The sequence below is a fragment of the Mustela lutreola genome, chromosome 3 (genome assembly GCF_030435805.1).
Source record: "Mustela lutreola isolate mMusLut2 chromosome 3, mMusLut2.pri, whole genome shotgun sequence".
Lineage (NCBI taxonomy): Eukaryota > Metazoa > Chordata > Mammalia > Carnivora > Mustelidae > Mustela > Mustela lutreola.
In genome coordinates this window covers 8994443-9021390 of record NC_081292.1, presented here as the reverse complement: position 1 = coordinate 9021390, position 26948 = coordinate 8994443, and the positions used below count along the sequence as shown (strand labels likewise).

At 34.7% G+C, this 26948-nt stretch overlaps 1 protein-coding gene across 13 annotated transcripts in view; it reads left to right on the top strand.

Annotated features, from left to right (window-relative positions):
- The window catches only part of PHF20L1 (PHD finger protein 20 like 1), a 75296-nt gene that overhangs the window by 27408 nt on the left and 20940 nt on the right, over window positions 1-26948 (top strand). For 10 of the 13 annotated variants that reach the window (XM_059165585.1, XM_059165575.1, XM_059165584.1 and 7 more), the window contains 8 exons: window positions 644-857; window positions 1433-1561; window positions 6818-6900; window positions 10406-10658; window positions 12871-13059; window positions 13309-13515; window positions 19492-19548; window positions 20740-20847. In XM_059165585.1, the coding sequence (XP_059021568.1) occupies window positions 644-857; window positions 1433-1561; window positions 6818-6900; window positions 10406-10658; window positions 12871-13059; window positions 13309-13515; window positions 19492-19548; window positions 20740-20847 (1240 nt within the window). The remainder of the gene's footprint in view (window positions 1-643; window positions 858-1432; window positions 1562-6817; window positions 6901-10405; window positions 10659-12870; window positions 13060-13308; window positions 13516-19491; window positions 19549-20739; window positions 20848-26948) is intronic. The other 3 variants (XM_059165577.1, XM_059165583.1, XM_059165579.1) reach the window with 1 other exon arrangement.

The window sequence follows — 26948 nt, the reverse complement described above, 5'->3', positions numbered from 1 at the left end:
GTCTGGAGCCTGACTGCATGTATTTCCCCTTGGTCAAATCAAATGGCTCTTTTTCTTTCACTATAGTTCTAAGCTGTTGTGATAAATTGGTGTTCAAATTTTCAAAGCTTTAAGAATTAATAAAATCATACCTTGAATTCTGTGAAGTTGACCATACTGTGAGTGCTATATTCTTCCTAATAAGGAAGAGTAATTTGCTCAATGGAAATACATTTCATTTAATCTTTACAGAATTGCAACGAAAGCATTTTTCTCTTACTTCTTTTACGCTTTGTTGTATTCAGAAAAGAAATGCAATTTGCCACTTGAATCTAAAGTGCTAAGAGCACCATGCAGTGTTCCATATTTATTAAAGGGTTGCCTCTATTATTAGGTTTTATTTCTGTGAAAATATATCAAAGGAATATTTGTTACTGAATATTTTCTAAGTTTATGTAAGGTTATACAATCCCAGTAACCCATTAGATCATTAAATTTGATAATCACTGTGTTGATTTATCGTATAAATTAATTAATTCAATTTTTATATTTGTGTGCATGTGAGGGTAGCTTTGGAAATGTGAGACATGTTTTTATTCATTAGTGTAATTAAATTTTGATTAATTTTTTAATACTTCACATGTTTTGTGTTTTTCCTTTGGAGGATTGGATAGCTCTAGTCAAAGCAGCTGCCGCAGCTGCAGCCAAGAATAAAACAGGGAGCAAGCCTCGCACCAGTGCCAACAGCAATAAAGAGAAAGAGAAAGAGGAGAGGAAATGGTTTAAAGTACCTTCAAAGAAGGAAGAGACTTCAACTTCTATATCTTCTGCAGAAGTTGAGAAGAAGGAAGATCTACCCACATCTAGCGAAACTTTTGGTACAAAATATGTTCTTACGTTCATTCTTCGTGGCAGGGTAAACTCGCTAGAGAGTAAGCCAGATCCTTTGGTTACCTGCAGTTGGAGGGTATGGTGGAATGATTGGGCTCTTCCCTTGCATGAGGGAAGAAGTTAACTTCTGTAGCAGGTTGCAGAGCTGAAAATTACTGTCTAATATGGGTACTGGTTAATGGGTGATCTTAGTATTCTTCAATAGAAATGAGTTCCGATTTTGACTTCTAAGTTCTTATTAGTAGGCTTTGGGGTTTTTGTTTGTTTTGTGATTTTTTTTTCCCCTTTAACTTTTTAAGTGCTTCTGCATGTATTTTAGTATGTAATATGGAAAAAGCAGTGAGTCACTTTCTTCCTGCTTTTCTTTACTAAAGAATAACTACTTAATGGTTCTTTATTTCTAATATCAGTCTGGAGAAATTTGTGTTTTTTAAAGTTCTGTGTTAAGCACAGGTAAAAATTAAGTGCAAAGCATTTTTACTATTTTGTTATCTAAAAAAAAAAATTATGTGTTTTAACTTTGGATTCTAGATAAACTCTCATATATGTATTCTATTAAAAGTAGGACTTCATGTAGAGAACGTTCCAAAGATGGTCTTTCCACAGCCAGAGAGCACATTATCAAACAAGAGGAAAAATAATCAAGGCAACTCATTTCAGGCAAAGAGAGCTCGACTTAACAAGATTACTGGTAAACTACAATGATTTTTTTGGGGTGGGGGGGGAAGGATTGGAGGGTTTGATTTTAGAGTAATCTGTTTTTAATAAAGTAAAATGTATCTCGTGGTTTAGTGTAACAAGCAGGTTAACAAGAAAGACAGTTACTTTATGGTTCTTCAAGGTCAGCATCCTCCAACACTGTCAGCTTTTTCTTTTGTGAAATGTGAAAACTATCACATTCTTTCTACCTACCTCACAGGGATGTTGTGAGGATTGATAGGATCAAATGTGATAAAATTCCAGAGTTTTAAAATCACCTGGTAGGAGTAGTTTCTATAAACATTGAATTATCTGCTTTTGTCAGTCTGTGGTGACATCATCTCTGTGGTTGCACATATTATTATATAAACATTTCTTACTCTTGCCCTGTCTCGTTAAGGATGGTAGCAAATAAGGAGCGCCTGGCTGGCTCAGCCCATGGAGCACGCAGCTCTTGATCTAGGGGTGCTGTGTTCAAGCCCCATGTTCGGTGTGTTTGGTGTAGAGGTTTCCTTGAAAAAATAAAATCCTTTAAAAAAAAAAAAAGATGGTAGCAATGCGGTTGGAAAGGTGAATACTTAATTAAATGTAGTTCCTGAAATGTGTTAATTCCAAAGTAAAAGTACTTTTCTAAGTTTCTCAAATTTATCTTCAGGTTGGTCCTTAGAAGCTCGTCTTATTTTTCTGTGTTTTGTTATAATTTAGGAAGTAGGGTGCTAGGATGGTGAAAACTCTGGAAGTCTAGCCTGGGTAGTGTTCACAGGAGAAGAGATTAAAGTATCTGAAGCAGGGCCATGTCACTTCCAAGACCTGTTCAGCCTAATGATTCTCCTCTTTCAAAAAATTGTGAGCATACTTAATTTTTCACGGTATATGCTAAAAGGGAAATTAAAATACTTCCAAGTATTTAGTCATATGTTTTTATTTTAAGGACAAAGTGGTTTTTAGTGCTTAATAAAGCTGTATAAACCTTTGTTGGCATTCTTTTAAATAATATGAAGAAGCTTTGGTGTCATTGTCAGATCAAAGAATAAACGGAATTTAGACATGTTGACCATTTTCTGAAGAATAGAACCCATTGAAAAATGACTGCAGCTGAGGGTTCTTTAGAACCACTGTTGTCTCATGGTAGTGTTCATCTTAAGTCATTAGAATTGGTTTCAACAGGTGAGGATATGTAGTCTTTCTATTTGTTAATACTGTTTTTGTGCCTTTTTCTGATAAAGGATACTTTTGACCCCAAGTCAGGAAATATTTCAAATGAATTCACCCATTCCACCTTTTCCTTAGAAACTGTTAGCTTTGTAGAAAGTCAAAATGTTATCCAGGTGGTTGTTATGATGGCAGTTTTAAGACTTCGTTTGGCCCTAGCAGAATGGAAACTAGGGTTGCATACTGTGGCAGAAGAGGAAGAGCACTTCCAGCTCCTATGAGACCAAGACCGAAAGAGCACTACTGGAGGGGTCAAGACCGAGGGAGATGGACGTGACACTGACGCGGTGTGACTGCCAGCTTACCAGCCTCAAGGGTTGTCCTGCAGTCTGGAAATCTGCTTTTAGTTTCAGGCAGTATGTTCCCACAGGTGCTTTACTGAGAAGTTCAAGCCCAACATTTAAAGAAATAAAAGAAGAAAACAGCCCCGTGCACAACAATGCATTATTTACATAAGGCCTTGAAAAGACAATAGTGGGTAAAACCATTTTGCCTCAAGGAAGCTCTAATGCTGGTTGCTTGGTAACATCCTGCACCTTGTATGGAGGGACTGTGCCCCTCACTTCAGCCCTTGGGAGTCTCAAAAGAACAAGTGATAGTTTGGGAGCAGTAGAAAAATGTGAGATGTTTATGGATGTGAAGAAGCCATTGTGTTTTTTCCCTTCATTTACTCAGAATATTGAATATGTGATAATCCTTTTAATAGTTCATATTTCTGCATTTATTCCTGTGTTCACCTTGCAACTATATCATGCAAAAAGATGAATAGATCTTGCGAGATTATCTTCACTGGTTGAAGCTCAAGCTTGTTTTTGTGCAGTACATTTCATTTGTTACCATAAAAAGAGATGAGAACTACTATAAGATAGTGATTTTGTTATGGAATTATGGTATATTTTAAATTTATCAAGCTTGCTTATGGTGTCTTTTTGCCCCTTTACTACTGAGAGGAATACGGCTGTGATCGTGGCAGCATCTCAGCCTGCTCTGATGTCTCCCCCCGCCCCCACCAACTCCATTTTATTTGTTTTTGAAGTCATTCTAGCTGGAAATAAGTGGACCAGCCACTGGATAAATGTAATTGATATATTCACCCTCCTGTTTCCTGTAGAGATTCTAAACCTGAATTCTCTTCAGGCAATGATATAAGATGGCTTTTTTGAAGTTTCTGAATAAGTACATTCTGAAATGATAGTTGCACAGTGTATATATGTTCTTCCAGAGACTGACTTTTCTTTATGTAATGTACACTATTGATAATTACATACTTCACACATTACTGAGTTAGAATTGACAATTTTACAGAGAGATTTAAGAGTCCATACTTCGGGACAAAGTTGCAAGCGAACTTCAAGCGAATTTGAGTAGATTTTAAAATACAGTTTGTTAAGGGAACAGAAGAAGTAACATCAGCATTTGGTCATGGTGTATTTCTGCTAGTTCTAGGAGTTGCTGAATTTTAGCCAGCTTAGATAAGTGTGTGCAGCTTATGGGATTTTTAAAATAATTTAAAAAAAAACAACTCAGAGGTCTGAATGGGCCAGTACATGTTACTGATGATAATTTTAAGAATATTTGATTCTTATTCGCAGCAAGAACTTTGTGTTTTGGAATCCCTGGTTGAAAAGTGGAGCACAAATTTAACTAGTTTTTCTTTCCTCCCTTTTGCCATTCCAGGGTACTCTGGCCTCTATTCTATTCATTCCTGTTAGCAGAGAGTGACCGCTATGTATTTTGTAGCAGAAGTACAGTATTGAGAAACTGTGACTTTGTGGTGACTCATGAATATTTGATAATGTACTTTAACCTGATATTTACCTAATAATCTTGAAATGATTATGCATTCTGTTATGATAATTACAGATGCATTCTTCTGGAGGCAGACCTATCAGTGATATATTGGTAATAAGTATTTACAGATAACTAAAATTAATTTGTAGCCTTTCCCTTTCACTTAACTCTCTCTTCTCATTTTCTAAGGATATTGCATTTCTTCCCGGCATCTTCACAGGCCAAGAAAACAGATTTTGGACAGTCTCTTAAGGCAGCAGGAATCAGAGACTTGCCAAAGACTTTTATTCTTTTTCCCTTTTGTTGTTTGTATTTGGTACCTCTTCTGTAAGATAGCATGGATATAAAGTATGAAAAGCATTTATCAATTGTATTGGATGCATATGAATTCTCAGGATGTCACGTATTGTATTTTCTAATCTAATTTTGAGTACTTTTTTTTTTATTAAATGCCCTGTTACCTTTTATAAGAATATTACAAAGCTTTATTTTTCATTCATAAACCATTAAGTGGGAATTGCTTTTAATTAATTGGGTCTGTAATATCCTAATTCAAATTCATGAGTATGTCTGAATTTTTTTATTTTAAAGCTTGTGGTCCCTTATTTTAAATTTCATAATTGAGATCTCTTCTGTGCACTGATGGGATTTGAAAAGTATTTCTAGAACCTATGTGAAAGGAAGCAAAAGTAAGATATATTTGATAGACTGAATAGCAAAATATTTGTCTTAGTTGAGTAAACCTTAGAAGTGGAACCTGTACTCAGTTTCCTTTAAAAGAACTTAATCCCTAATACTTTCCTTTTTATTTCAGTAGTATTGATTCTCAAAAATACTAGCTCGAAAAGAAAAACCTAGTGAGCATGGTTGTATATGTTAAGGAAGTACACCATGCTATATCTCTTTCAGTCACCTAAAAATATGTTCAGAAGGGATACCAATATGATTAGGATTGGATTTATGATTTATAAGTTTTTGTGAAATTATTTCTGTATTGGGGTTTTCCCCCATTTAAATCTATACTTAATATTGTGTGAGCAAACTATATAGATTGTTACATCAACTGGACCAAATGTATCAAAATCATTGTTTTACACCCCACCTTTTCTATCTTAAATTACAATTCTGGGTCCTGGATATTCAACTTCCCAATAAAGGAAGGGTGTTTTAACACTCATTTAACACTTGGCTCTAATACTGCTTTACGGGTATGATTTTAATATTTGAATTCATACTTAGATTACTTAACATCTATCATACTGTTACCTGAAAAAGTCAAGAGATGTGGCCACATGGATAGCCTGATGTTACTAATACGGCGTCTGTGGGCACTTTTTCTATTAGGTCTGCTCTACACTCCTTCAGTGTAGTATGGCTGATACACTTGCTGTAGTAAGTTTACTGTTATGCCATCAGTTAAATTAACTTCCTTTGAAGCAGAGTTTTTGTGTAACCAACTTCAAAATGACAAAAGTGATTTCTGGTCACTTTTTATGTGCCAGTGGTCATCAGCAAAGACATATTCGTTATCCAAATAAATGTCTTTTTTAATTTATAAATTAAGGCAGAGTTTTAATGTCTTGCAAAGTTATTTTATATACTCTAGATGAAATATTTTGTTTTCTAAAATTGAGAGTGATACACGTTGGAGAAAACTGGAATTCCTAGGATGAGGCTATAATATTAAGCTCAAATGTAGGAAGGGTCTGTACTTTGGTCCTGTCAGTGTTTTTGGCACTTTTGTAAGAAGATAAGGTACAGTGAGGTACAGGGATAAACCCATAAAGCTTAGATCAAGGGAACCAAGTAGAGTTAAAAATAAAGCATTGTTCTTTTTTGTTGTTGTTGTTAGCTAATAATGAAAACAACAAAACCTTACATTCTAGATGTTTGGAAAGATTTCTCAGATCTTAATATTAACTATTTCAGTTGTATAGACAAAGCCCATATTATGAATATTAATCTAAGCAATCTTGGGTTTCTAGACATTAAGTTGTAGAATTAATTTTTAGGCTAAATGTGTGTGTGTGTCTATGTGTGTTTTAAGGACATCTTTAGGGGTAATATTTTTACAGGAAACCAATTGCATAAGCATCTCAGGTGCTGATTTAGTCCCTTAAGAGTGTTTGTATTTTTGACAAGTAAAATTTGAGAATGGGGGATTTCAACTGCTAAAATTTGGGGGAAGTTGGAGTAAAAGTCATTAATTTTTCTAATAAGCAATTTCTGTACAATTTTTCTCAAGGTTTGTTGGCATCCAAAGCTGTTGGGGTGGATGGTGCTGACAGAAAGGAAGACTGCACTGAAACAGCTCCAATGCTGGAGCAGGTATGAAACGGTAGCATTTGATTGTTTTCAAGGTTCCCAACTGGAATGGTCACGGAGCTATAGTATCCACGTAATTGAAATTGCCCTTGTGATCAGATGTGGGAATAGGAAGCTAATTAATGGATGATATATTTTTAACTTTGCCTTCTCCCAGGTATACAGATAAAACTACAGACTTTGTTAGTGTTTGTTTTCAGTAGACTGGCATTAAAGCCTCTCTCTCCAACATTTGAAGGCCCAGAGACAGGCATCCCAGGGTATAAGCTTCCAGCTGGACCACCTTTAACTAGCTTACAAAAGACCCTTACACAAATACTTTTCATTTGTGAGTTAAAACAGGGTTTTTGACATCTAATAAAGCTTCTTTTGTAAGAAGTTTCTTTTATATTGTAACAGTTGGTGTTGTTAGACTGACTATGTGTTTTATGAATTGATCAATGAGCCATACATTTTTGCTAGGATGTATATTTTAATAACTACAAAAAAAAGAATTTTAAAAAACTATGAAGGGTCTGTCTTTAAACCACCTAATAGAGGAATTTAAAAGCGAAGGTTGCAGTTGCTAGATTTTGCCTTGGCTACCTTCAGATTCCCATAGTACCTGTACATAATGAACTGTGCATGCTTTTACATTCTCTAAGGGCTTAACTTCTTGGGCACTGTAAGACTATAAGAACACAGTAATAGCCATAACTGGATTTCCTTGGTTCTCCTGTTTTAAAAATCTGAGCCTTAATGTAGTTTTAATATATCCTTTTGTATTAATTTAATTTTCTTTATTAGTAGCCTAATAAAGAAGACTTTAAAATGAATATCTTTTGCTCCTCTCTATATGCGTTTTACAAAATAGTCCAAATTTAATTGATATTGTATTGAGTTTTTCAGGGTTATTTTAGGCCTGATTTGATAACAGTGCATTGTTTTGGTGCCTCCATTTAATGTTGTATTAAACCAATGGCTTTTAAATTGATAAATATGTCAGCGAATCATACCTTCTGATTTTCTGTGATTATTAAGCGGTTAAGTCTCTGCCGTTACTGTCAGTATATCAACCAAATTTTAAGTGATTTTTTTTTTACTCTGTATTACTATATTCAACGTCCCAGATATAACAATATTTTGTATTTTCACCACTGTTTATGGTATTCTCAGAATGCAATAAATCAGGGACTTGGGTAATAAAATGTTTCTGGAAAATTCATTACAATGTCAATCTTTCATTATGCACAATCCTGATGCGGTGAATGTGATTGTGAAAATTACTTATTACATGTGGAAGTTAGCATAAAGGGCAGTGCCCATTTCAGAGAGAATTACAGACAGTAAAAAAGAGAAAGAAAAATTGAGTAACTCGGCTGTTTCTCTTTGCATAAGTAAGACATTTTTGAGAGTCCTTGCCAGTTTTGTAACAAAGAGACCAATAATCATTACTGAAAAGTTTGTAAATTATTTGAGTTTTTTAAGGAACATAAGTGCTGTTCCCCTATTTTTTGTCATTCAGATTGATATCATTGTGAAAATGTTCTGTAACCAAACTCTTAATTTTTATGCTGTTTGCCCTGCTTCAAAGTTAAAAAGCCGAGTTATAAAACTCTTAATTATAAGTATTGGTATCTAGACTTAAAGGAGAGGTATTGATTGTCACTAACCTCTGTTGTCTTAATGAGTAAAAATAATGTCACTCATGACATCGATTGATAACAGGCCTATAGCCAGAGCTTACTGTGCTAATGGATTTCCTTTATTTACATTTAAAAAAAATTCAAACTGTGGTTTTGAACCCCAATTCTCAGATATTAATTATAGATTATTTAATTGTATTAGGGAATTGTCATGTTATATTTACTTTTGGATAAACCTGCATTAGATGCATAATTCAGCAAGTTTTAAAAAATGTTAATTTGTCCTTGTTTAGAAGTTAAGCACCTTATCAAGATACTAATTTAAGTTTTAAAATCTTGTTTTATAACTTTGTAACTCGAGAGTACTGGATGCTGTAGTGATGTCTCTCACATATGTGAAGATGAACAATAAAATTGTTTATTTACAAGTAATGGCTCTAATTACTTTTCTGGCAACACCTTGTATGATAAGTCCAGGAATCCTTTCCATATATGGAGTACTTTTTCAAATGATTATTCTGCACTTATACACATGTGTAAATGAGTAAATTCAAGAATAGAAATGACAACTGAATGAATGGGACACTTGACACCATCCCTTTGATGTGGTATGTCTGACATGCCATCGGTAGGACATCCAAAGGTGCCCTGCTTAATACCAACTGTACCCCGAAATTTGAGTGCCTTGTATTTTAGTGGGAGCAGAAGGCTGTTTGGTCCCCAGACAGTGATCTTTCATATTCGAGAGAACTGCAGGCTGCTGACCTCATGGTCATCCCTCACAAAAGATCAGGAAGTAAAAAGGTTCCTGGGGACAAGCATGTTCATAGTGGCAATTTGATTCTATTTTATAGAGGCCTGTTTCAGTATGGATTTTTTAAAAAGTGTATCTCCTATTTTGCTCTCAAATAAGTGTGTCAGAAAGAGATACAACATAGGCATTCCCAATCCATAGATGATAAATCCATCTAATGTGGCTATTCTCTATTGTCTTTGGACACATTCACATCTATTTCTACATAGGTAGGAAATTTTACTGCCAAATGAATAAAGAAATCCTTTATGAAAGAACTGACAAAGTTCTAATTTTTTTTTAAAAGTATCAGTTGGCAGGAGGAAGGTAAAAATTCTCATCTAAGAATGCGACGTATTTTGTTTTTAAATCCAATGTTTTTAACTTACACTTGGTTTTACTCCTTGGTTTTTTTTTTGTTGTTGTTCTTGTTGTTGTTGTTGCTTGTTTTGTATTGTTTTTTAGTCTTTTAACTCTGTATTGCTGGTGGCTTTGATTTCATGATGCACTATGCTTATGAAACTCTAGCTTTCAGCACTAAAATGAGTTAAAGATAATGTTTCGTTAATTTGGTCATTGTTTTCCTGTTGAGATCTTTCTTTAAAGGGAAACTGTCTACTTACACCTCTGCATTCAACTTAATAAAGGAGATTGTTTTATTAGAAAACATCTGAAAGTCAGAAGCTTTTAAATGTATTCTTCTACTGACCTGGAAAATGAAAGTGCTGTTTACTTACTTGTTATTAAGGTAGTTGGTAATTATGCTGTCAAGTGAGATATGTTTCAGTTTAATACTGTGAAAATCTTCGCCCATCAAGATAACATTTTATATTCTGAGAATATTATGAATAATATGTTTTTAAAAAGTCAAACTTAGACTAAAAGTTGACAGCATCCCTTTAAAGATAGCCTATTCAACTTTTAGTTAATAATTTGTGGGGTTCTTTTTGGTTTTTCATTTGTAATAGAAATGTTATATGTTGCTTAACAATGTTTTTGGATACTAAAGTTGCTTAACAATCAAAATAGAATACAAGAACAAAAATGAAGAAACCAAAATAAAAATATCAATTTTTTATTATTTATTCAGGCGATTTCACCTAAACCTCAAAGTCAGAAAAAAAATGAAGCTGACATTAGCAGTTCTGCCAACACTCAGAAACCTGCACTGTTATCCTCAACTTTGTCTTCAGGGAAGGCTCGCAGCAAGAAATGCAAACATGAATCTGGAGATTCTTCTGGGTGTATAAAACCCCCTAAATCACCACTTTCCCCAGAATTAATACAAGTCGAGGATTTGACGCTTGTATCTCAGCTTTCTTCTTCAGTGATAAATAAAACTAGTGAGCACAGATTTTTAAAAAATAGTTACTTATCCTATAAGATACATTAAAAACAGTTTGATTGTAGTTATATTGTATTTTTATGAAGTTGCTTTTTACAAATTCCAACTTAAGTGGATATGATAGGGAAGGCTTAAAACTATTTCAGGGGCAAAAAGCATATACATTTCTGACTGATTTATTGTACAGAGACTGTACTGATTGAGAAACCTTACCATTTAATAACGCAAATTTTTACTGTAGTTTGACTATCCTCAAGAATAATCCAAGCACAGTGAGAGGCCTGATTCATTACAAAAAACCAAACCAAAACAAAACAAAAAGTTAAAGACTCACACGGGATATTTTTTATCAATTCCTGAGACTGCTGTTACGGTGGACCCGGTTACCGTCCTCATTTGTCTCGGTCTCCCTGCAGTGCATTTTATCCATTCTTGTTCTGGGGTTTGGAGTACAAATTTCAGTTTATTTTTACTAATGAAAAGGAATGCTTCCTTGGTCTTATTTTTAAAGATTTTACTGTTTCAATACCACTAATCTTGAGGTGATTCACTTGTTAGTCTTTTTAAAAATAGCCTCCATCATGGGTCTGGATATAGAAGAGAAGATGACCCTGCATTTCTCTTGTTTAGTATTCTAAATTAGAGACATAAGGAAAACTGTTACGTGGGAAGACCCTAGATACAAGAGATACTTCTGTTGGCGATTGATATATCACTTGATCTTAGCCAAAAGGCCGAGAAGCGATTGGCAAATGATACATCAAGTGAATTAGTATCCTGATTAGTAAATGAATAAGACACATTTTCTTATGAACTCTTCCATATCCTGTCTTCCACTGTGAAAAATGTTGGCATTGAGAAGACTTTGATCAGTCAGCTATAGTTGCCTCTGGTTCCATTCAGTTGCCGTATTTTCTACCAAACCGTATTTTTGAATTTTTGAGCAGGATTTGGTACTTTTTTGGTTTGGTTTTGTTCTTTTCAATAAACAGGTAGAAAGAATGGGAACAGAAAAACTCCGTTGTTTCCTCATAAAGCTTCATTGCATTTTGACATTTATCATATGAAGTGATGTCATTAGTAGTCACCGCAATGTCATGTGACATTGATAAGTATTTTATTTTGAAATTGTTTTGTATTTTGGTATTATAGCCACAATGTTACAGCAATTGAATTTTATTCTTTTATTTTTTTCAATTATCACCATGTCTTTTTTTGTTTCGATTTTTGTAAAATTACTTTTAAATACCCAAAACATCAAGCTCTTTAGACCACTCTTATTTCCTCCTTCTAAGTTAACATGAGTGTATTGGCCTGTGTAATCCTGCCTGTTCTAAATTCTTCCATGTTTACATGCCACATAGAAAGAAGAAAACTAAAGTTTAAAAAAAAAAAAAAAGCAAAAAAAAAAAAAGTGGAAATTTTGCGTTACATAGACGATGTTTAATCGACCCACCAAGTTAGCTTATTAAAAAAAACAAAAACAAAAACAAAAACCCACAAAAGAAAAAACCCATGAGGACCAGAATAGTATTCTGTTCTTTTAAAGTCCTCATTATTTGCCTATAATAAGTACTTAAAATTGTTTATGTATCAATTTTTTTTAATGAATCAGGCCCAAACTTATGTTTATAAAAATCCGTTTGTGGGAATGAGGGTGGGATAAACTTATTTACGTTACTTTTATTTTGGCAAGAGAAGCACTAACTCTACAATGCATGTCAGATTTTTGTCACCGATGCCCCTTGCCTTTTTTTTTTTTTTTCCCTTCGAGTTTCTAGATTGTAATGTAGCAAAAGGAATATATATATATATATATATATATATATATATATATATTTAATTTTTAAAAAATCTCAGCTCTACAGAGACTATTTTCCCAAAGGAAGAATGACAACTATCACAATGATCTGCAATTAGAGAATTAACTGTAGTCTGTCTCTTGGGAAACTACCTGAAATCAATGTTCCATGTTTTTTTTTTTTTCTTTTTGGTTCTAGTAGGCTTTAGATTTTAGAAGTTTTGATTAACTTTTTGTGAATGAGGGCACAGTTTTTGCCTTTGATTACTTTTGGAACATGCCGTTCCTTGTGGATACCTTACAACATCAGAGGGCAGAATTTGAATCATTTTTCCCATTTATCTCCTTAAATATTATAAGATGGTCCTGGCATGTGTCTGCTTCGTGAACATTGAAGATCTTTTTCTAGGTTCTCCACAGCCTGTGAACCCCCCTAGACCTTTCAAGCATAGTGAACGGAGAAGAAGATCTCAGCGCTTAGCCACCTTGCCCATGCCTGATGATTCCGTAGAAAAGGTTTCTCCTCCCTCTCCAGCCACTGATGGGAAAGTATTCTCCATCAGTTCTCAAAATCCGCAAGAGTCTTCAGTACCAGAGGGTAATGTATATTGATTTCCTATAGAACCAAACGTAAAAGAGATAAAGATTATGAAAGCACTAAGAAGTTTCTTCTTTTTCCTTATTACGTCTTTTGGACTTAACAAGCACTTCGTTGACCCTACAAATATTTGAGTGCCTTCTGTCATGCCAGGCACTGTTTAACTTAGATAACATTTTAATCCACATTGATTTTAATGAAGCCAGTTTATCTGTGTTAATATTCTGTTACATTCTTTATTTTGTATAGTGCCTGATGTTGCACATTTGTCACTTGAGAAGCTGGGACCCTGTCTCCCTCTTGACTTAAGTCGTGGTTCGGAAGTTTCAGCACCACTAGCCCCAGATCCAGCTTACCATAATGAATGTCCCAGGGCAGAAAAGGAAGACACACAGATGCTTACAAATCCTGCTTCCAAAGCAATAGCTGATGGAAGAGGAGCTCCAACAGCATCAGGTAAAAAAAAAAAAAAAAAAAAAGTAGCTAGGGTTACAGTTAAAGGGTATAGGCATTTCAATGTCTAATTTAATATGTAATTCCTCTTGATAGATGCTTTTATGTAATCTCTATGGGAGATAGGATTTCTCTGTCAAAAGTTCTTTTGGGAGACCATTCACCTTTACCTTTCTTGGACTGACTTCTTGTTTTGTCACTTCAATCGACTTTCTTCTTGCTTCTTTCTTATATCCTATTTCTACTCAAATAGGAATTGTTTGAGCTAAAATAACTAGAGGGGTTCGTGGTTTTGAAGCCAGAAATTACTTAATGGGATCAGAACTTAGGTTTAAGGATTTAATAGAAAGTAACATTTCAGAAACACATGGCTTAAGTTTAACTGTGTACCTTAAATATACTCCCATATTTGTGGGCAGAATCTCCCAAATTTAAATGTCATTTGTTATAATGTTATTTTGGGCCTCTGATGTGTAAAATCAGCCAATTAACACATTTGGCTGGTGGATGATTTTATGATATTGTAACATATGATATGGTTACATTGTTTAATTTAAAAGTCTTAATAGAATTTTAACCTCAGCCAAAGAGTATACATGATTTATAAAAACAGGGAATACTAATTTCAGATGTTCTTCTAGTAAACTACTAATTTGGAGATGGATGAGAGAAGTTTCAGTTGAGCCAGAAATGAAGAAAAAGACACTGATTCTTGATCTGCAGCTTAGAGCATTAGGAGTGACTGTTTTAATAATACCTTCCCTTGAGTCACTTTATTTACCAGCTCATCAGATGAAGTGTAAAACAGAGCTTGCTCTTTTCTGCTGGTGGCACATACTAAAATGAAATGTTTGAAGTAGCTTACTTTTTAGATTACTGCCTTTACCTTCTTTCAAAGTAAAAATGTAATATTATATACACAGTTTTCTACGGTTTGATTTTACCAAAAAGATTGAAGTTACTTTGTTTCTGTATTTTGTTTTAAAAAAATCAGTGCCCAAATCTGAAGATTTATAGGTTTTGAAATATTTTTCATTTCCCAGATCCGATCCATTGCCTTTGACTCTTTTCCAATCCCCTTCTCTCCATAGGGTAGTTAATTTTTCTTTTCCCTTTCTCTACAAAATTTCTGAGTTACCATTGACTTTTTGAGATATTTTTCCTGATGAAGGTCTTCTCCAGTTCTTTAATAATCTGTAGTTTATTAAAGATATGTATGGATATATGAAAAGTATATTAAAGTTATAATGATTTATATCTTTTGGGGAAATTTGATGTGCATTTGGAAATATTTATATTTTCTTTAAATATATTGTATTTTGTATATTGTAAAGAAAATATTGTATTCTCTTTGAATATTTAAGTAAATATGTATATTTTCTAATAGTGTGACTGAAACGTAGACCAATATAAGCAGCTATGTAATAACTGAGAATGATGTTATTGTATATCCTAAATATCAAAGTAGTGATTGCATATGGAATGGGAATCCTTGAAATTCAAATGATTTTGCTTCTAATCAGAGTAATAGCCTAGTTTTTTTCAGAATTCTATTGTATTTGTGGACATACGGCTAATTGTGGCTGGGATGTGGTTCTTGGTTCTCATAATAGTTAAAATGTCTTTGGGGAGAGGGAAGGCACACACCTTTTTAAGTCTTGGAAATAATTTTGATGAAGTCACAGTAGTAAGACGGTTTTCTGGAGAAGTGAATGGTAGAGAGTGGTTTAGATTTGTGAGATGATGAATTTGTAGATGCGCTGAAGAGTGAGGATCCTCTGCGTGTGATGATGGCTGGCAGCTTCAATTGCTTAAATCAAGGAAATGCATGGTTTAAATGTTAATTACTGAAAGTCCGTTTATTAGAGGGTTGAACACAGCCACAGTGTTTGAATGTGGCGTGATGGGGTTTCTAATTTATTTCTGTTACTGCTTTTAATGTTTTATTTTTGGAGAAAGCAGTGGAATTTATGTCATATCTTAATTGGACACGTTTTTATTAAAATTTTGTGAGCCTTTCTGACTTGCATTGAAATTCTGAGTGGTTTGATTGCTTTTTTCTCCTAACATTTTTGTTACCTACCTTTTCTCAGTGGCTTTGCAGGCTTTGTTGGGCTTCTTACTGCTTCCCAAGGAGTCTTTCATGTATAAAGTACCAGCTGTTTGTGTTTGTTTGTTTTCTATAATACGTGTGTTTGCTTTGGTGGTTGGTTGGTTTCCATCTTCATTTTATTTAATTAATTAATCAATTAATTTTTAAAGATTTATTTCTTCGACAGAGAGAGAGGGAGAGTACAAGCAGCGGGTGGGGGGGGGGGCAGAGGGAGAAGGGAGCCGGATGCAGGCAAAGGCCGTAGCTTAACTGACTGAACCATACATCTTCATTTTATAAAAGTAAATTTGTTACTTTTGAATTTTAAAACGTCTGTAGAAAGGCTTATTTACTTGAACTTTTATTAGAGGCATTTTTTGTCAAATTGAAATTTGACAGAAATTATATTGAATTTGACAAAAATACAATTTGTATTTTTGTCAAATTGAAACTCTTGGGGTCTTTAGAATGATGAGGTTGTTAGTCATGAGCTGTAAAATGGTTTAACAGACTTAGATTTTCAATTTTTTGTGTGTTTAAGAGACATCCACATTGCTCAATTTTAAAAATTGTGGCAAAGGATTGATGAGATTATGTAAGTTATCATAGATACCTGTTCTTTAACAGGTTAAAGTTTTATTTTTTAGTTGTAGCGTTAATGAACTCACACTAATCCTTCTACATTCTTTTCCTGGCAACCATGCAGGCATGATGGTAATCTAGGTGAGCATAGCATTGCTGTCCCCATTCCCCAAAGAGCTCATTGGTGCCCTTGTAAAAATTGATGCCTTTGTTCTCGTTTCATTATTGGAGGGCTTGATCTAACAGAGCCAAGCAGATTTAGGTGAGGATAGAACCTTAGTTTTGGTACTATCTGGAAATGTTAGCTCATTTTCTCATTAACCTGCTGAAATTATGTGTAACAAACACTGAATTGCTCTTACCTCTTTAAGGAGTTAAAAAGATAAGGAATCTCCTTGTAGGGAAGGGTGAGCCAGCAGTAATCCCAGGAGCTCTGATTTGCGGACCACTGGCTTGGGCTGTGGCGCTGTGCTAGCACTTTAAATAGATGGGTTTTAGTCCAGTGTCTTACCTCAACTTGGCATTTACTTTTTTTTTTTTTTTTCTTAGATTTATTTATTTATTTATTTGACAGAGAGAAATCACAAGTAGATGGAGAGGCAGGCAGAGAGAGAGAGAGGGAAGCAGGCCCCGAGATCACGACCTGAGCCAAAGGCAGCGGCCCAACCCAATGATCCACCCAGGCGCCCGGCATTTACTTTTAAAAAGACTTTTGTTTTTAAGTGTTTTTCAATTCTTTTCTTTGTTTCCAGAATTGTGCAAAACAAAACTACAACCAGGGACTCTGTAATCTCCTTCCACCCCCATGCCACATGTTGATGGCTCCTACAGAGCCTGGGGTTTCCATGCGGAGTCTCAGGGAGTAGCCTGAGGAATTACGGATAGTTAGCATACTGGAAGGGGCTTGAGAAATCCCCTGCATTGCTGGGTTTCGTGTTGTGGGCAAGCAAATGCAGTTCGGAGATTTCTCTCTTTTTACATAGCTCTGTTTGTTTTTATTGTTCTTTTTTTTGGGGGGGGGGGTTGTATTATGAATCGGACTATCCTGTAATATTTTGTTTGAAGTTGTTCTGTTGATAAAATTTAGTTTAAAGTATCACCATTCTGAATAGTAAACTGATATCCTTGTTCTTTGGGTCCCATATTCCAGCACATGCTGAAATGAGCCTCAGGTAGTGAACTTGTCATAAAACTAAATTTTTTCTCTTGTTGAATTCTTGAATAGGTCTATTTTACTTTTCTACTTAGGTGTGTTTTTAGAAGTCCTGCCATTATTGCAGAGGTGAACATTTAATATTCTTATATAAAATATTGACAGCCCTTTGTCAGTCCCTCAGTTTTACTTCTGAAATTTATCAGTTAAGAAATCTAAAGGTTTGGGGACCACTGGAACTCGTGAAACCTGTATCTAGACCTAGTCCTTTCTGAAAGCACTCTGGGAGTGATTATCTCTTTTCTGCTGTATTCTGGAGCAGCAAGTGGTTCATAGACATTTTATTTGTCCAGTGAGTGAAGGCAGCCCAGTAAAGCAGTTTTTCCTTTGGATCACCTTGGATTTAGTGCTCCAGGCGGTGGGGACCTGCAAGGCAATGATCATGATCAAGGGCTGCTTCTGAGTATGTCTGCTGCCACTGGGACTCAGAAGCTCCTTTCTGATTGTTTGTCTTGTAAATGCCTCATTATTTTCATGTAAAACTCATCAAATATGTAGAATGTTCAGTGTGTGGTAATTAGTAGTTAATGAATAGTTATTATTAAAGGGAGTGTTGTGGGGTACCTGCATGGCTCAGTCGGTTAAGTGGCTCCCTTTGGCTTAGGTCATGGTCTCTGTGTCCTGGGATTGAGCCCTTAGTTGGGGGGGTCCCTGCTTGGTAGGGAGTCTGCCTGTCTCTGCTACCCTCTCGTGTGTACCCTCTCTCACTCTTTCTCTCTCAAATAAAATCTTTAAAAAAAAAAGAAATAAAAAATAAAGGAAGTGTTGTATTTGTTCAGTAGTCTTGATAACGTGGAAATGTAGTTGTATTTACCTTTGTGCTGATGTTCCTTTCATTTTTTTGTTGTGAGAGATTTGTCAAGGCGACTATCAATATTCTTACTTAATTTGAAACTTAACTTATTAGAGCCTTACTAACATTTAATGTAAGTTGAGTGGTATTTTTGTATTTTTATTAAGTTTAAATTATATAAAATATTTGAAGATGAATGAAATGCTAGCTTTTTGATTCTGTATTAAGTGACTTAAAAATCAACAAACCTTGTGAAGGGCAATATTAAAGCATAATAGACTGAAATTGTATTTTAAATGCACTGTAATATTTTTCTTAGATGAACCTTAGGTACATATTAGCATTGGAAACGGTTGAGTATGGGTTGAGAAGCTTGATTAAATGTATGTGTGTCAGCTACACTGTTACTGAGGTGTATTGGTTTAAAAAATATATTTTGGATTATTAGTTAATAGTTCCCAGATGTCATGAGGGTTGAATATTTGCAATGTGTAAAATGAGCTTTTGTATCTTACATTTAGATAAAGACCAAAAATGATTTGTAAAATAATTATATTTTGGCTTTTATCGTTACCTAACAACACATTCATGATGGAGTTCAAAGGTACAGTTTATTTTAGACAACTGAAATTAAGTACTAGTTTTAAAACTGTATGCACGTTGTTGAAAACCAGTGTACTTTAATATGAAGTTCAATATTTCATATAGATGACCTGAATAGCATTCATGTCACAGAAGTGGACACATTACATCAGACCTACCATTAGGGTGCATTTCAGCATTTGGATTGCCAAAGGCTGTGATGTCAGAGTAGATCTTTACGGATTGCCCAGTACATTTATCTAACTTTTTAGATGGTGTAGTCTTCAGTTATTACCACACCACAGAAGAGAAAGTGAAAAAAAAATACTTATTATTACTCCAACACTAGTCTAAACATTTTATGTTTTTTGACTCCCCTAATACTAATAACGTGAGGTAGAGAGTCATTCCTAATAGGCAGATAAGGAAACTGAAGCACAGAGAGATTAAATAATTTGGTCAAGGACAAACAGCTAACAGATGGTGGAACCAAGATTTTAATGTGGGTAGTCTGAAGGAACAAAAATCCTTAGTTTATCAGTCTTTTGAAGTAAGAAATCTCACTTCTTTGTCACTAGTTCAGGAAATAAAATCATGTAGACCTTTAGAAGAAAAGAGTCTTAAGTAAGGTTTTGTGAGCACTTGTAAAGTAAACTATCGTCCCCTACTTTTAAACCTTTTCTGACTAAACTTACCTATTTTCCCCCTAACCTGCAGGAATATCGAAAACAGAAAAAAAAGTGAAATTGGAAGAAAAAAGCTCAACAGCATTTGGTATGAACAGAAAGTAATCTTTAAGCAAAAGACTATTGGCTTGACAGTGGGAGGACATAGTCTGTCCCTTACTTTTTACCTGTTAGTGCTCCTTTAGGTGTAAGTGATCATCTGTTTTAGTATTTATTAGTATTATTCAGCTCCAGATATATGATTTCTTAAACATATATCTTATGTGTATTTTTTTTGTCAGGGGAGTCTAAGGCTTTCTCTGAGAGTTTTGTCTTTTTGAACACCTTTACAGTTGTGGCTATTTAAAAATAAGACACCATTTAATATTGTTGAGACTTAGGGAAGGGATGATGAATTAAAAGTCATTTTTTTTTCAGACTTTCTTCTTTAGCCGAACTTATAAAAAAAAGTTACCAAGTTTTCTGCTTTTTTTTTTTTTTTTCCTGTCTTCTGTGCTATAATGATGAAAAGTTTTGCAATAATTGTTGATAGTCTTAAATATTCTGTAGATTAACTCACTGGAGCATGTGTCCCTAAAGTTTAAATATGTTTGATAAATTGTAGACTACATCATTCTGAGTTGGAGTAATAGTTGAGTATATGTGATGAACCAATTTTAAGTAAAGCACCCTGGGACACTGCTTTAACATCCATTTGTTTTCTTTAAAGTACATATGATTGGGGTGGGGGGGGGGAGGTATTTTAAAATTTGGGGAAAAAGTTTAATGAAATAAGTTTTTTGCTTTGTGTTCTTAGCCTTCATTGTTGTACACACTGGAAAGTATTGGAAGACTGAAGGAATTATTTATGGATTGATTTTATTTTTCCGAAGGAAAAAATTTCATTAAGTTCTTTTTTAAATTTAACATATTTTCTCATTAAATTCTATGTGGAAATACTGAGTCTTCTCAGTCAGGTCTTTCTTAAATTAAGGAGTTTATTTCTTGCCACATCAGGGAACTGAGTATATTACTCATTTAATATTTTAACTACTGTCTGTGTTAACTTCAAGGTGTCAGGAGTTGGGATTTCTCAACACTGCTAATGAAGACCCCCTCTTAGAGCCCAATAAGCTAATCAGGAGTTCCAGATTCATGACAGGAACAGTTTAATTGAATCCATCCACTGGGCAGGTGACTGGAATAGCTGATTAAAACATAAATGCTGCTTTTAGGTTAACCACAGAACAACAGCTCAGGATCAACCACGATTGCTAACTTTATCACTTATGTCATTTAGGTAAGAGAAAAGAGAAGGATAAGGAAAGAAAAGAGAAGAAAGACAAAGATCACTACAAACCAAAACAGAAGAAGAAAAAGAAAAAGAAAAAGAAATCCAAGCAGCATGGTAAGTATACTAAAATGATGATTCCTGGTTGTTTTTTTTTTTTTTTTGATGATTCCTGTTTTTTAAAATTCTCAGATTCTTTTCAATTTTTCTGTGTCCTACCAAAGTGAAGGTAGGGCAAGATCCCCATGTTGTTGAGAACTTGAGAAGTCCTTGTAGTTTTTCCTTGTCTTGTTGATTTAGAAACTATGCAGCTTTGTTTACTATAGTCTGTAAATTAATCCATCTGCACACTGATTGTTACAGCTGATTAGAGACTTTCATTTCTGGCATTATGGTGGATTGGATATGTTTGTCAGGTGTGCTTCAACTACTGAAGGAATTCTTTTCAGTCTAGAATTACAGTCCCTTGAAGTAGTTTTTAAAACCAAGGATGAAATAAAGATATTTTTAGAAGTTGAAAAAAAATGATTTTTCTAGCAATACCCTGTCTAAAGGACATCCTAATCGTGTACCTGAAGGCTGAAGGAGAATGATGACAAAGGAAGGTAGGAGATGCCAGAAGAAAGGATGAGCAGAGAAAATGTAAATATATGGATAATTCTGAACATTGATTATATAAGTCATTTTGATTTGTGGGGAAAAACAAAATGGCAGAGAACAAAAATAAGTGACAGAATAATAGCTTGTAAATTGAGAGAGACATGCTTGTATTTCAGTGTTTTTCAGGTCTTGTATTGTTGTGGAAGAGCAAAAGAAATGCATTGCTTTTAGGCTCTAACAATTTAAATCTGCGTTGTAGAATTTCTAACATGAATACTAAAAGAATGGAAGCTTGGGGTATAATTTCCAAAATAGATAGTAAGAAAATGCAATGAAAAAATCATCCAAAAGAAGGCAATACAAAGAGAAAAACAGAAAATAAGAAAAATACAAATTAAAAAACAAGATGGTAGAAATACAAATATATATGTAATCATAGTAAGAGATTATCATAATTGATTTTAAAAATCCAGTTACAGGTTATTTTCAAGAGATAAATCTAAATATAAGGATGGAGAGGACAGAGCATTGTTGAAAATTAAGAAAAAAATGTGAGCAAATACAAAGCCAAAGGAAAGTTGGAGTAGATATGTTTGTTTCAAATAGTCATTAAGGGAAAAATTATTCCTAGAGATAGGCTACCATTTGGTGGTAAAGGTTCAGTTCACTTTATAAGTTCCTAGGTACAAAATTTAAAAAAAAATTGTTTTTGCAAGAATGTGCATAAGTGGGTAAAGGGAGAGACAGAGGGAGAAGGAAAGGGAGAGAAAGAATCCATGGCAGGCTTGCCATGGAGCTTGACCTCATGACCCTAAGATCATGACCTAAGCGGAAATCAAGAGTTGGACGCTTAACTAACTTGAGCCACCCAGGCACCCCTAAAAGTTTTAAGTTTTATAACTGAATAAAATCACAATATATTTCTTAGTAATTAGTAAATTAACAAAACTCAAAAATCTTCTGTGAGGGTAAGAAAGGCGGCAGCAGCACAGATGATCTCACAGGCCTCTCGAGGACACGGACCTCAGCAGCCACAGAGCAGTTTGCTCAGATGCTAATGTGTAAAAATTGCATGATGCAGCCCTAAGCACATCTCGACACATTGTAAAGATTGTGATAATGCAGACTATAGTTTCTGACTACAGTATAGTTAAATCAATATTAAAAAGATAAGTAGAAAAACCCCATACGCTTGGAAATCATGCCACACATTTTTAAATAATTCATGGGTCAAAAAACATTACCAAAGGGAGGGTAAAGATTGATTTATTTGAGAGAGTGGGAGAGGAAGGGACAGAGCACATGAGCCAGGAGGGAGGGGCCAGGGGGGGAGAGAGAGAGAGAGACTCTCAAACTCCACACCCATGATCTCAGGGTCATGATCTCAAGGTTATGAGCTTCAGTTCTACAACTTACAGTGGAAGAGTAAGAAGCCAAAAATAATACAGTCAGTCTTCAAAAGAATAAAGAGAAGAATTACTATTTAGCTATAGTTTAAAGTGGCAACTTGATGAAGCAGAGGAAGGGATCCGTGAACTCAAAGACAAGACAACTGAATTCACCCAATCAGAGCAACAAAAAAGAGAAAAAGGATAGGTTAGGATAGATTAAGGGGCTGCTGGGACAATATAAAATAGTCTAACTTTCACATTAGGGTCCCAGAAGGTGAAAAGATAATTCCATGCAGATGGAAACCAGAAAAAAGCTGAAGTAGCTATATTTTTGTCACAAAATAAACTTTAAAACCGACAGTAATAAGAGGCAAAGATATCACCACATGGTGATAAAGGGGTCAGTCCAATAAGAGGATACAACATTCATAAATATTTATGTACCCTATATATAGGAGCCCCTAAATGTAAAAAGTAAATATTGCCAGATCTAAGGGGAGATGTACCCAGCAATACAATAATAGTAAGGAATTTTAACGTCCCACTTACATCAGTGGGTTGACCATCCAACCAGAAACCTCCAAAAGTAGAAGAATACCCATTCTTGTCAATTGTACATAGAACGTCTTCAATGTCAGATCATATGTTTGGCCACAAAACAAATCTTAATAAATTGAGGGGGATTCAGATCCTCTTAGACATCTTTTCTGACCACAATAAGTAATAAGAAATTAGAAATTACATGGAGAAAACTGGGAACTTTGTGAATATGTGGAGATTAAACCACATGCTGAATAATCAGTGGGTCAGAGAATAAATCAGAAGGGAGGCAGACCGCCTTAAGACAAACGAAAATGGAAATACACCAAAATTCATGGAATACAGCGAAAACAGTTGTACGAGAGGAGTTCCTAGGGATAAATGCCTTCCTCCAGAAACAAGAAAATTCTCTATTATTCATCTCAAGAAAATAGAAACAGGAGAAGAAAGAAAGCCCAAACTTATTAGAAGAACGAAAATAATAAAAATTAGAACAGAAATAAATAGAGAAGATCAGTGAAACTAAGAAATGGTTCTTTGAGAAAGCAAACAAAATTGATAAGCCTCGTAAAAGTAGATTGGATAAATAGAAAAGCCATTACATGTGTTTCTGTTTTATTTAGGGAAGTTAGTACATGTTCAGCTAAAACATTCTTTTTTGGGGAGGGTGTCTTTTTGGGGATTTTGGGATTACTTGATGAAAGGGAGATGGTAATGGAAAAAAATTGATAAGCCTTTAGCTAGACTTATTGAGAAAACAATCAAATAAATAGAATGAGACAGGAAATGTTACAGTGATATGACAGAAATGCAGAGAACCCAAAGGCACTACTATGAGCAGTTATATGCCAACAAATTGGACAATCTAGAAAAAATGGATGAATTTCTAGAAACATACAAAATCCCAAAGCTAAATCATGAAAATAGAGCTAAATAAATAGAAAATCTAAACTGACTGGTTACTAGTAAGGAGATTGAATCAGTAATTAGAAACCTCCGAACAAAAAACGTTCAGGACTGAATGGCCTTGCTGGTTAATTCTACTAGATATTCAAAGAAGAATTAGTACCAAAGTCTTCTCTTAAACTCTTGCAAACTCTGACGCTTCCCCCCCCCCCTCAAAAAAAAAGAAGAAGAGGAGGAGGAAACTCTTGCAAACTCTTTTTATGAGGCCAGCATTACCCTGGTAATACTAAAACCGGACAAGGGCCCTATAAGAAAAGAAAATCACAGGCCGGTATCCCTGATGAGCATTGATGCAGAAATCCTCAACAAAATATTAGCAAACCGAACTCAATAATATGCTAAAAGGATCATGTACCATGATGAAGTGGGATTTATTCTTGGGGGTACAAAGATGGTTCAACATCTGCAAATAAGTTAGTGTGTTTTACCATGTTAATAAAATAAAGGATAAAAATCACATCATCTCAGTAGATGCAGAAGAAGCATTTGACAGAATTTAACATTTATTTAGGATAAAAACTGAGCAAAGTAGGTATAGAGAGAATATAACTCAACATAATAAAGGCCCATATAAGACAAACCCACAGCTAACATCATAGTCAGTGGTGGGAAAATGAAAGCCTTTGCTTTAAGATCAGGCACAAGGAAAAGATGCCCACTCTTGCCACTTTTATTCAACATAGTTTTGGAAGTCCTAGCCAGAGCAGTTAGGCAAGGGGGGAAAAAAAAGGCTTCCAAATTGGGAAGGAAGAAATAAAACTGCCACTCTTTGCAGATGACATGATATTATATACAGAAAACTCTAAAGACTCTATCAAAAAACTATTAGAACTTATAAACAGATTTAGTGAAGTTGCAGAATACAAAATCAATACAGAAAAATCTTGCATTTCTATGCACTGATAACAAACTACCAGAAAGAGAAATCAAGAAAATAATCCTATTTACAATTGTATGAAAAAGAATAAAATACTTAGGAATAAACTTAACCAAGGGAGTGAAAGATCCCTGTATATTGTAAAATACCTTTTTTAAAAAAAAAATTTTTATTTATTTATTTGACAGACAGAGATCACAGTCAGGCAGAGAGGCAGGCAGAGAGAGAGAGGAAGGGAAGCAGGCTCCCTGCTGAGCACAGAGCCCGATGCGGGGCTCGATCCCAGGACCCTGGGATCATGACCTGAGCCGAAGGCAGAGGCTTTAACCCACTGAGCCACCCAGGCGCCCCTATAAAATACCTTTTTAAATATAAAATGTAATATACAATCTAAAAATAAATATATAAAATATAAGACCTATATTTTGGTGTACTAAGATGTTAAAGAAAGAAATTGAAGAAGATGCAAATGAATGGAAAGATGTTTTATGCTCATGGTCTGGGAGAAGCAGTACTGTTAACTTGCCCTTACTATCGCTACACAATCTACAGATTCGTTGCAATCCCAATCAAAATTCCAAGGACGTTTATCAAAGAAATGGAGTAACTGTTTCTAAAATTTGTAAAACCACCAAAAACCCCAAATAGCCAGAGCAACCTTGAAAGGAGCAAAGCTGGAGGTATTGCACTTTTTGATTTCAAATACTATAAAGCTACAGTAATTAAAATGTCATGGTATTAACATAAAAACAGACACTTAGATTAATGAAAGATAATAGCCCAGAAATAAACTCTCACATATATGGTGAATTACTTAATGAGCGTGGAGCCAAGAATATACAGTGGGGCAAGGGGATTCTTTAATAAGTAGTGCTGAAGACTGGCCAGCCATATGGAAGAGATTGAAACTTGACCACAATCTTATACCAAACAAAAAGTTAACTCAAAGTGGATTAAAGACTTGAACAGAAGATCCCAGACCTTAAAACTCCTAGAAGAAAACATGGTTAATAACCTCCTTGCCCTAGGTCTTGGTGATGATTTTTTTAAAAATCTGATACAAAAACAAAAACAAAAATAAACAGAAATACATCATACTGAAAAGTTACTGCACTGCAAAGGAAACTATCAACAAAATGAAAAAGACAACCTACTGAATGAAGAAAATGTTTGCAAATTATCTGTCTGATAAGGGGCTAATACCCAAAATATATTTTTAAAAACCTCTTAAAACTCAATAGCAAAAACACAGTTTAATTAAAAACTGGGCAAAAGATTGAAATAGACATTTAGCGAAGATGTACACATAGTTAAAAGGTACATAAAAAGATACTCAACATCATCAATCATTAGGAAGATGCAAGTCAAAACCCCAGTGAGGTAACATCTCACACCTATTAGAATGGCAGTTGCCAAAAGACAACAAGTGTTAGTGAGGATGTGGAGAAAAGAGAACCATTCTGCATATCGGAGGGAATGCAGCCACTGGGAAACAGTATGGAGGTTCCTCAGAACATTAAAACATTAAGGAATAACCTTATTCAGCAATTCTACCATGTGATATTTTTCCAAAGAAAACAAAAACACTAATTTGAAGAGATAAATGCATCCTCATATTCATTGTAGCGTTATTCACAGTAGCCAAGTTGGGGAAACAACCTAAGTGTCCACTGATGGATGAATGGATAAAGAATTTGTGTACACAGACACACAGAGTGGGGTATTAGTCACAGTAAAGAATGAAATCTTGCCATTTGTGACAATGTGGGTGGACCTTGAGGTCACCATGCTATGTGAAATAAGATAGAGAAAGACAAATACCTTATCATCTCATTTATATGTGG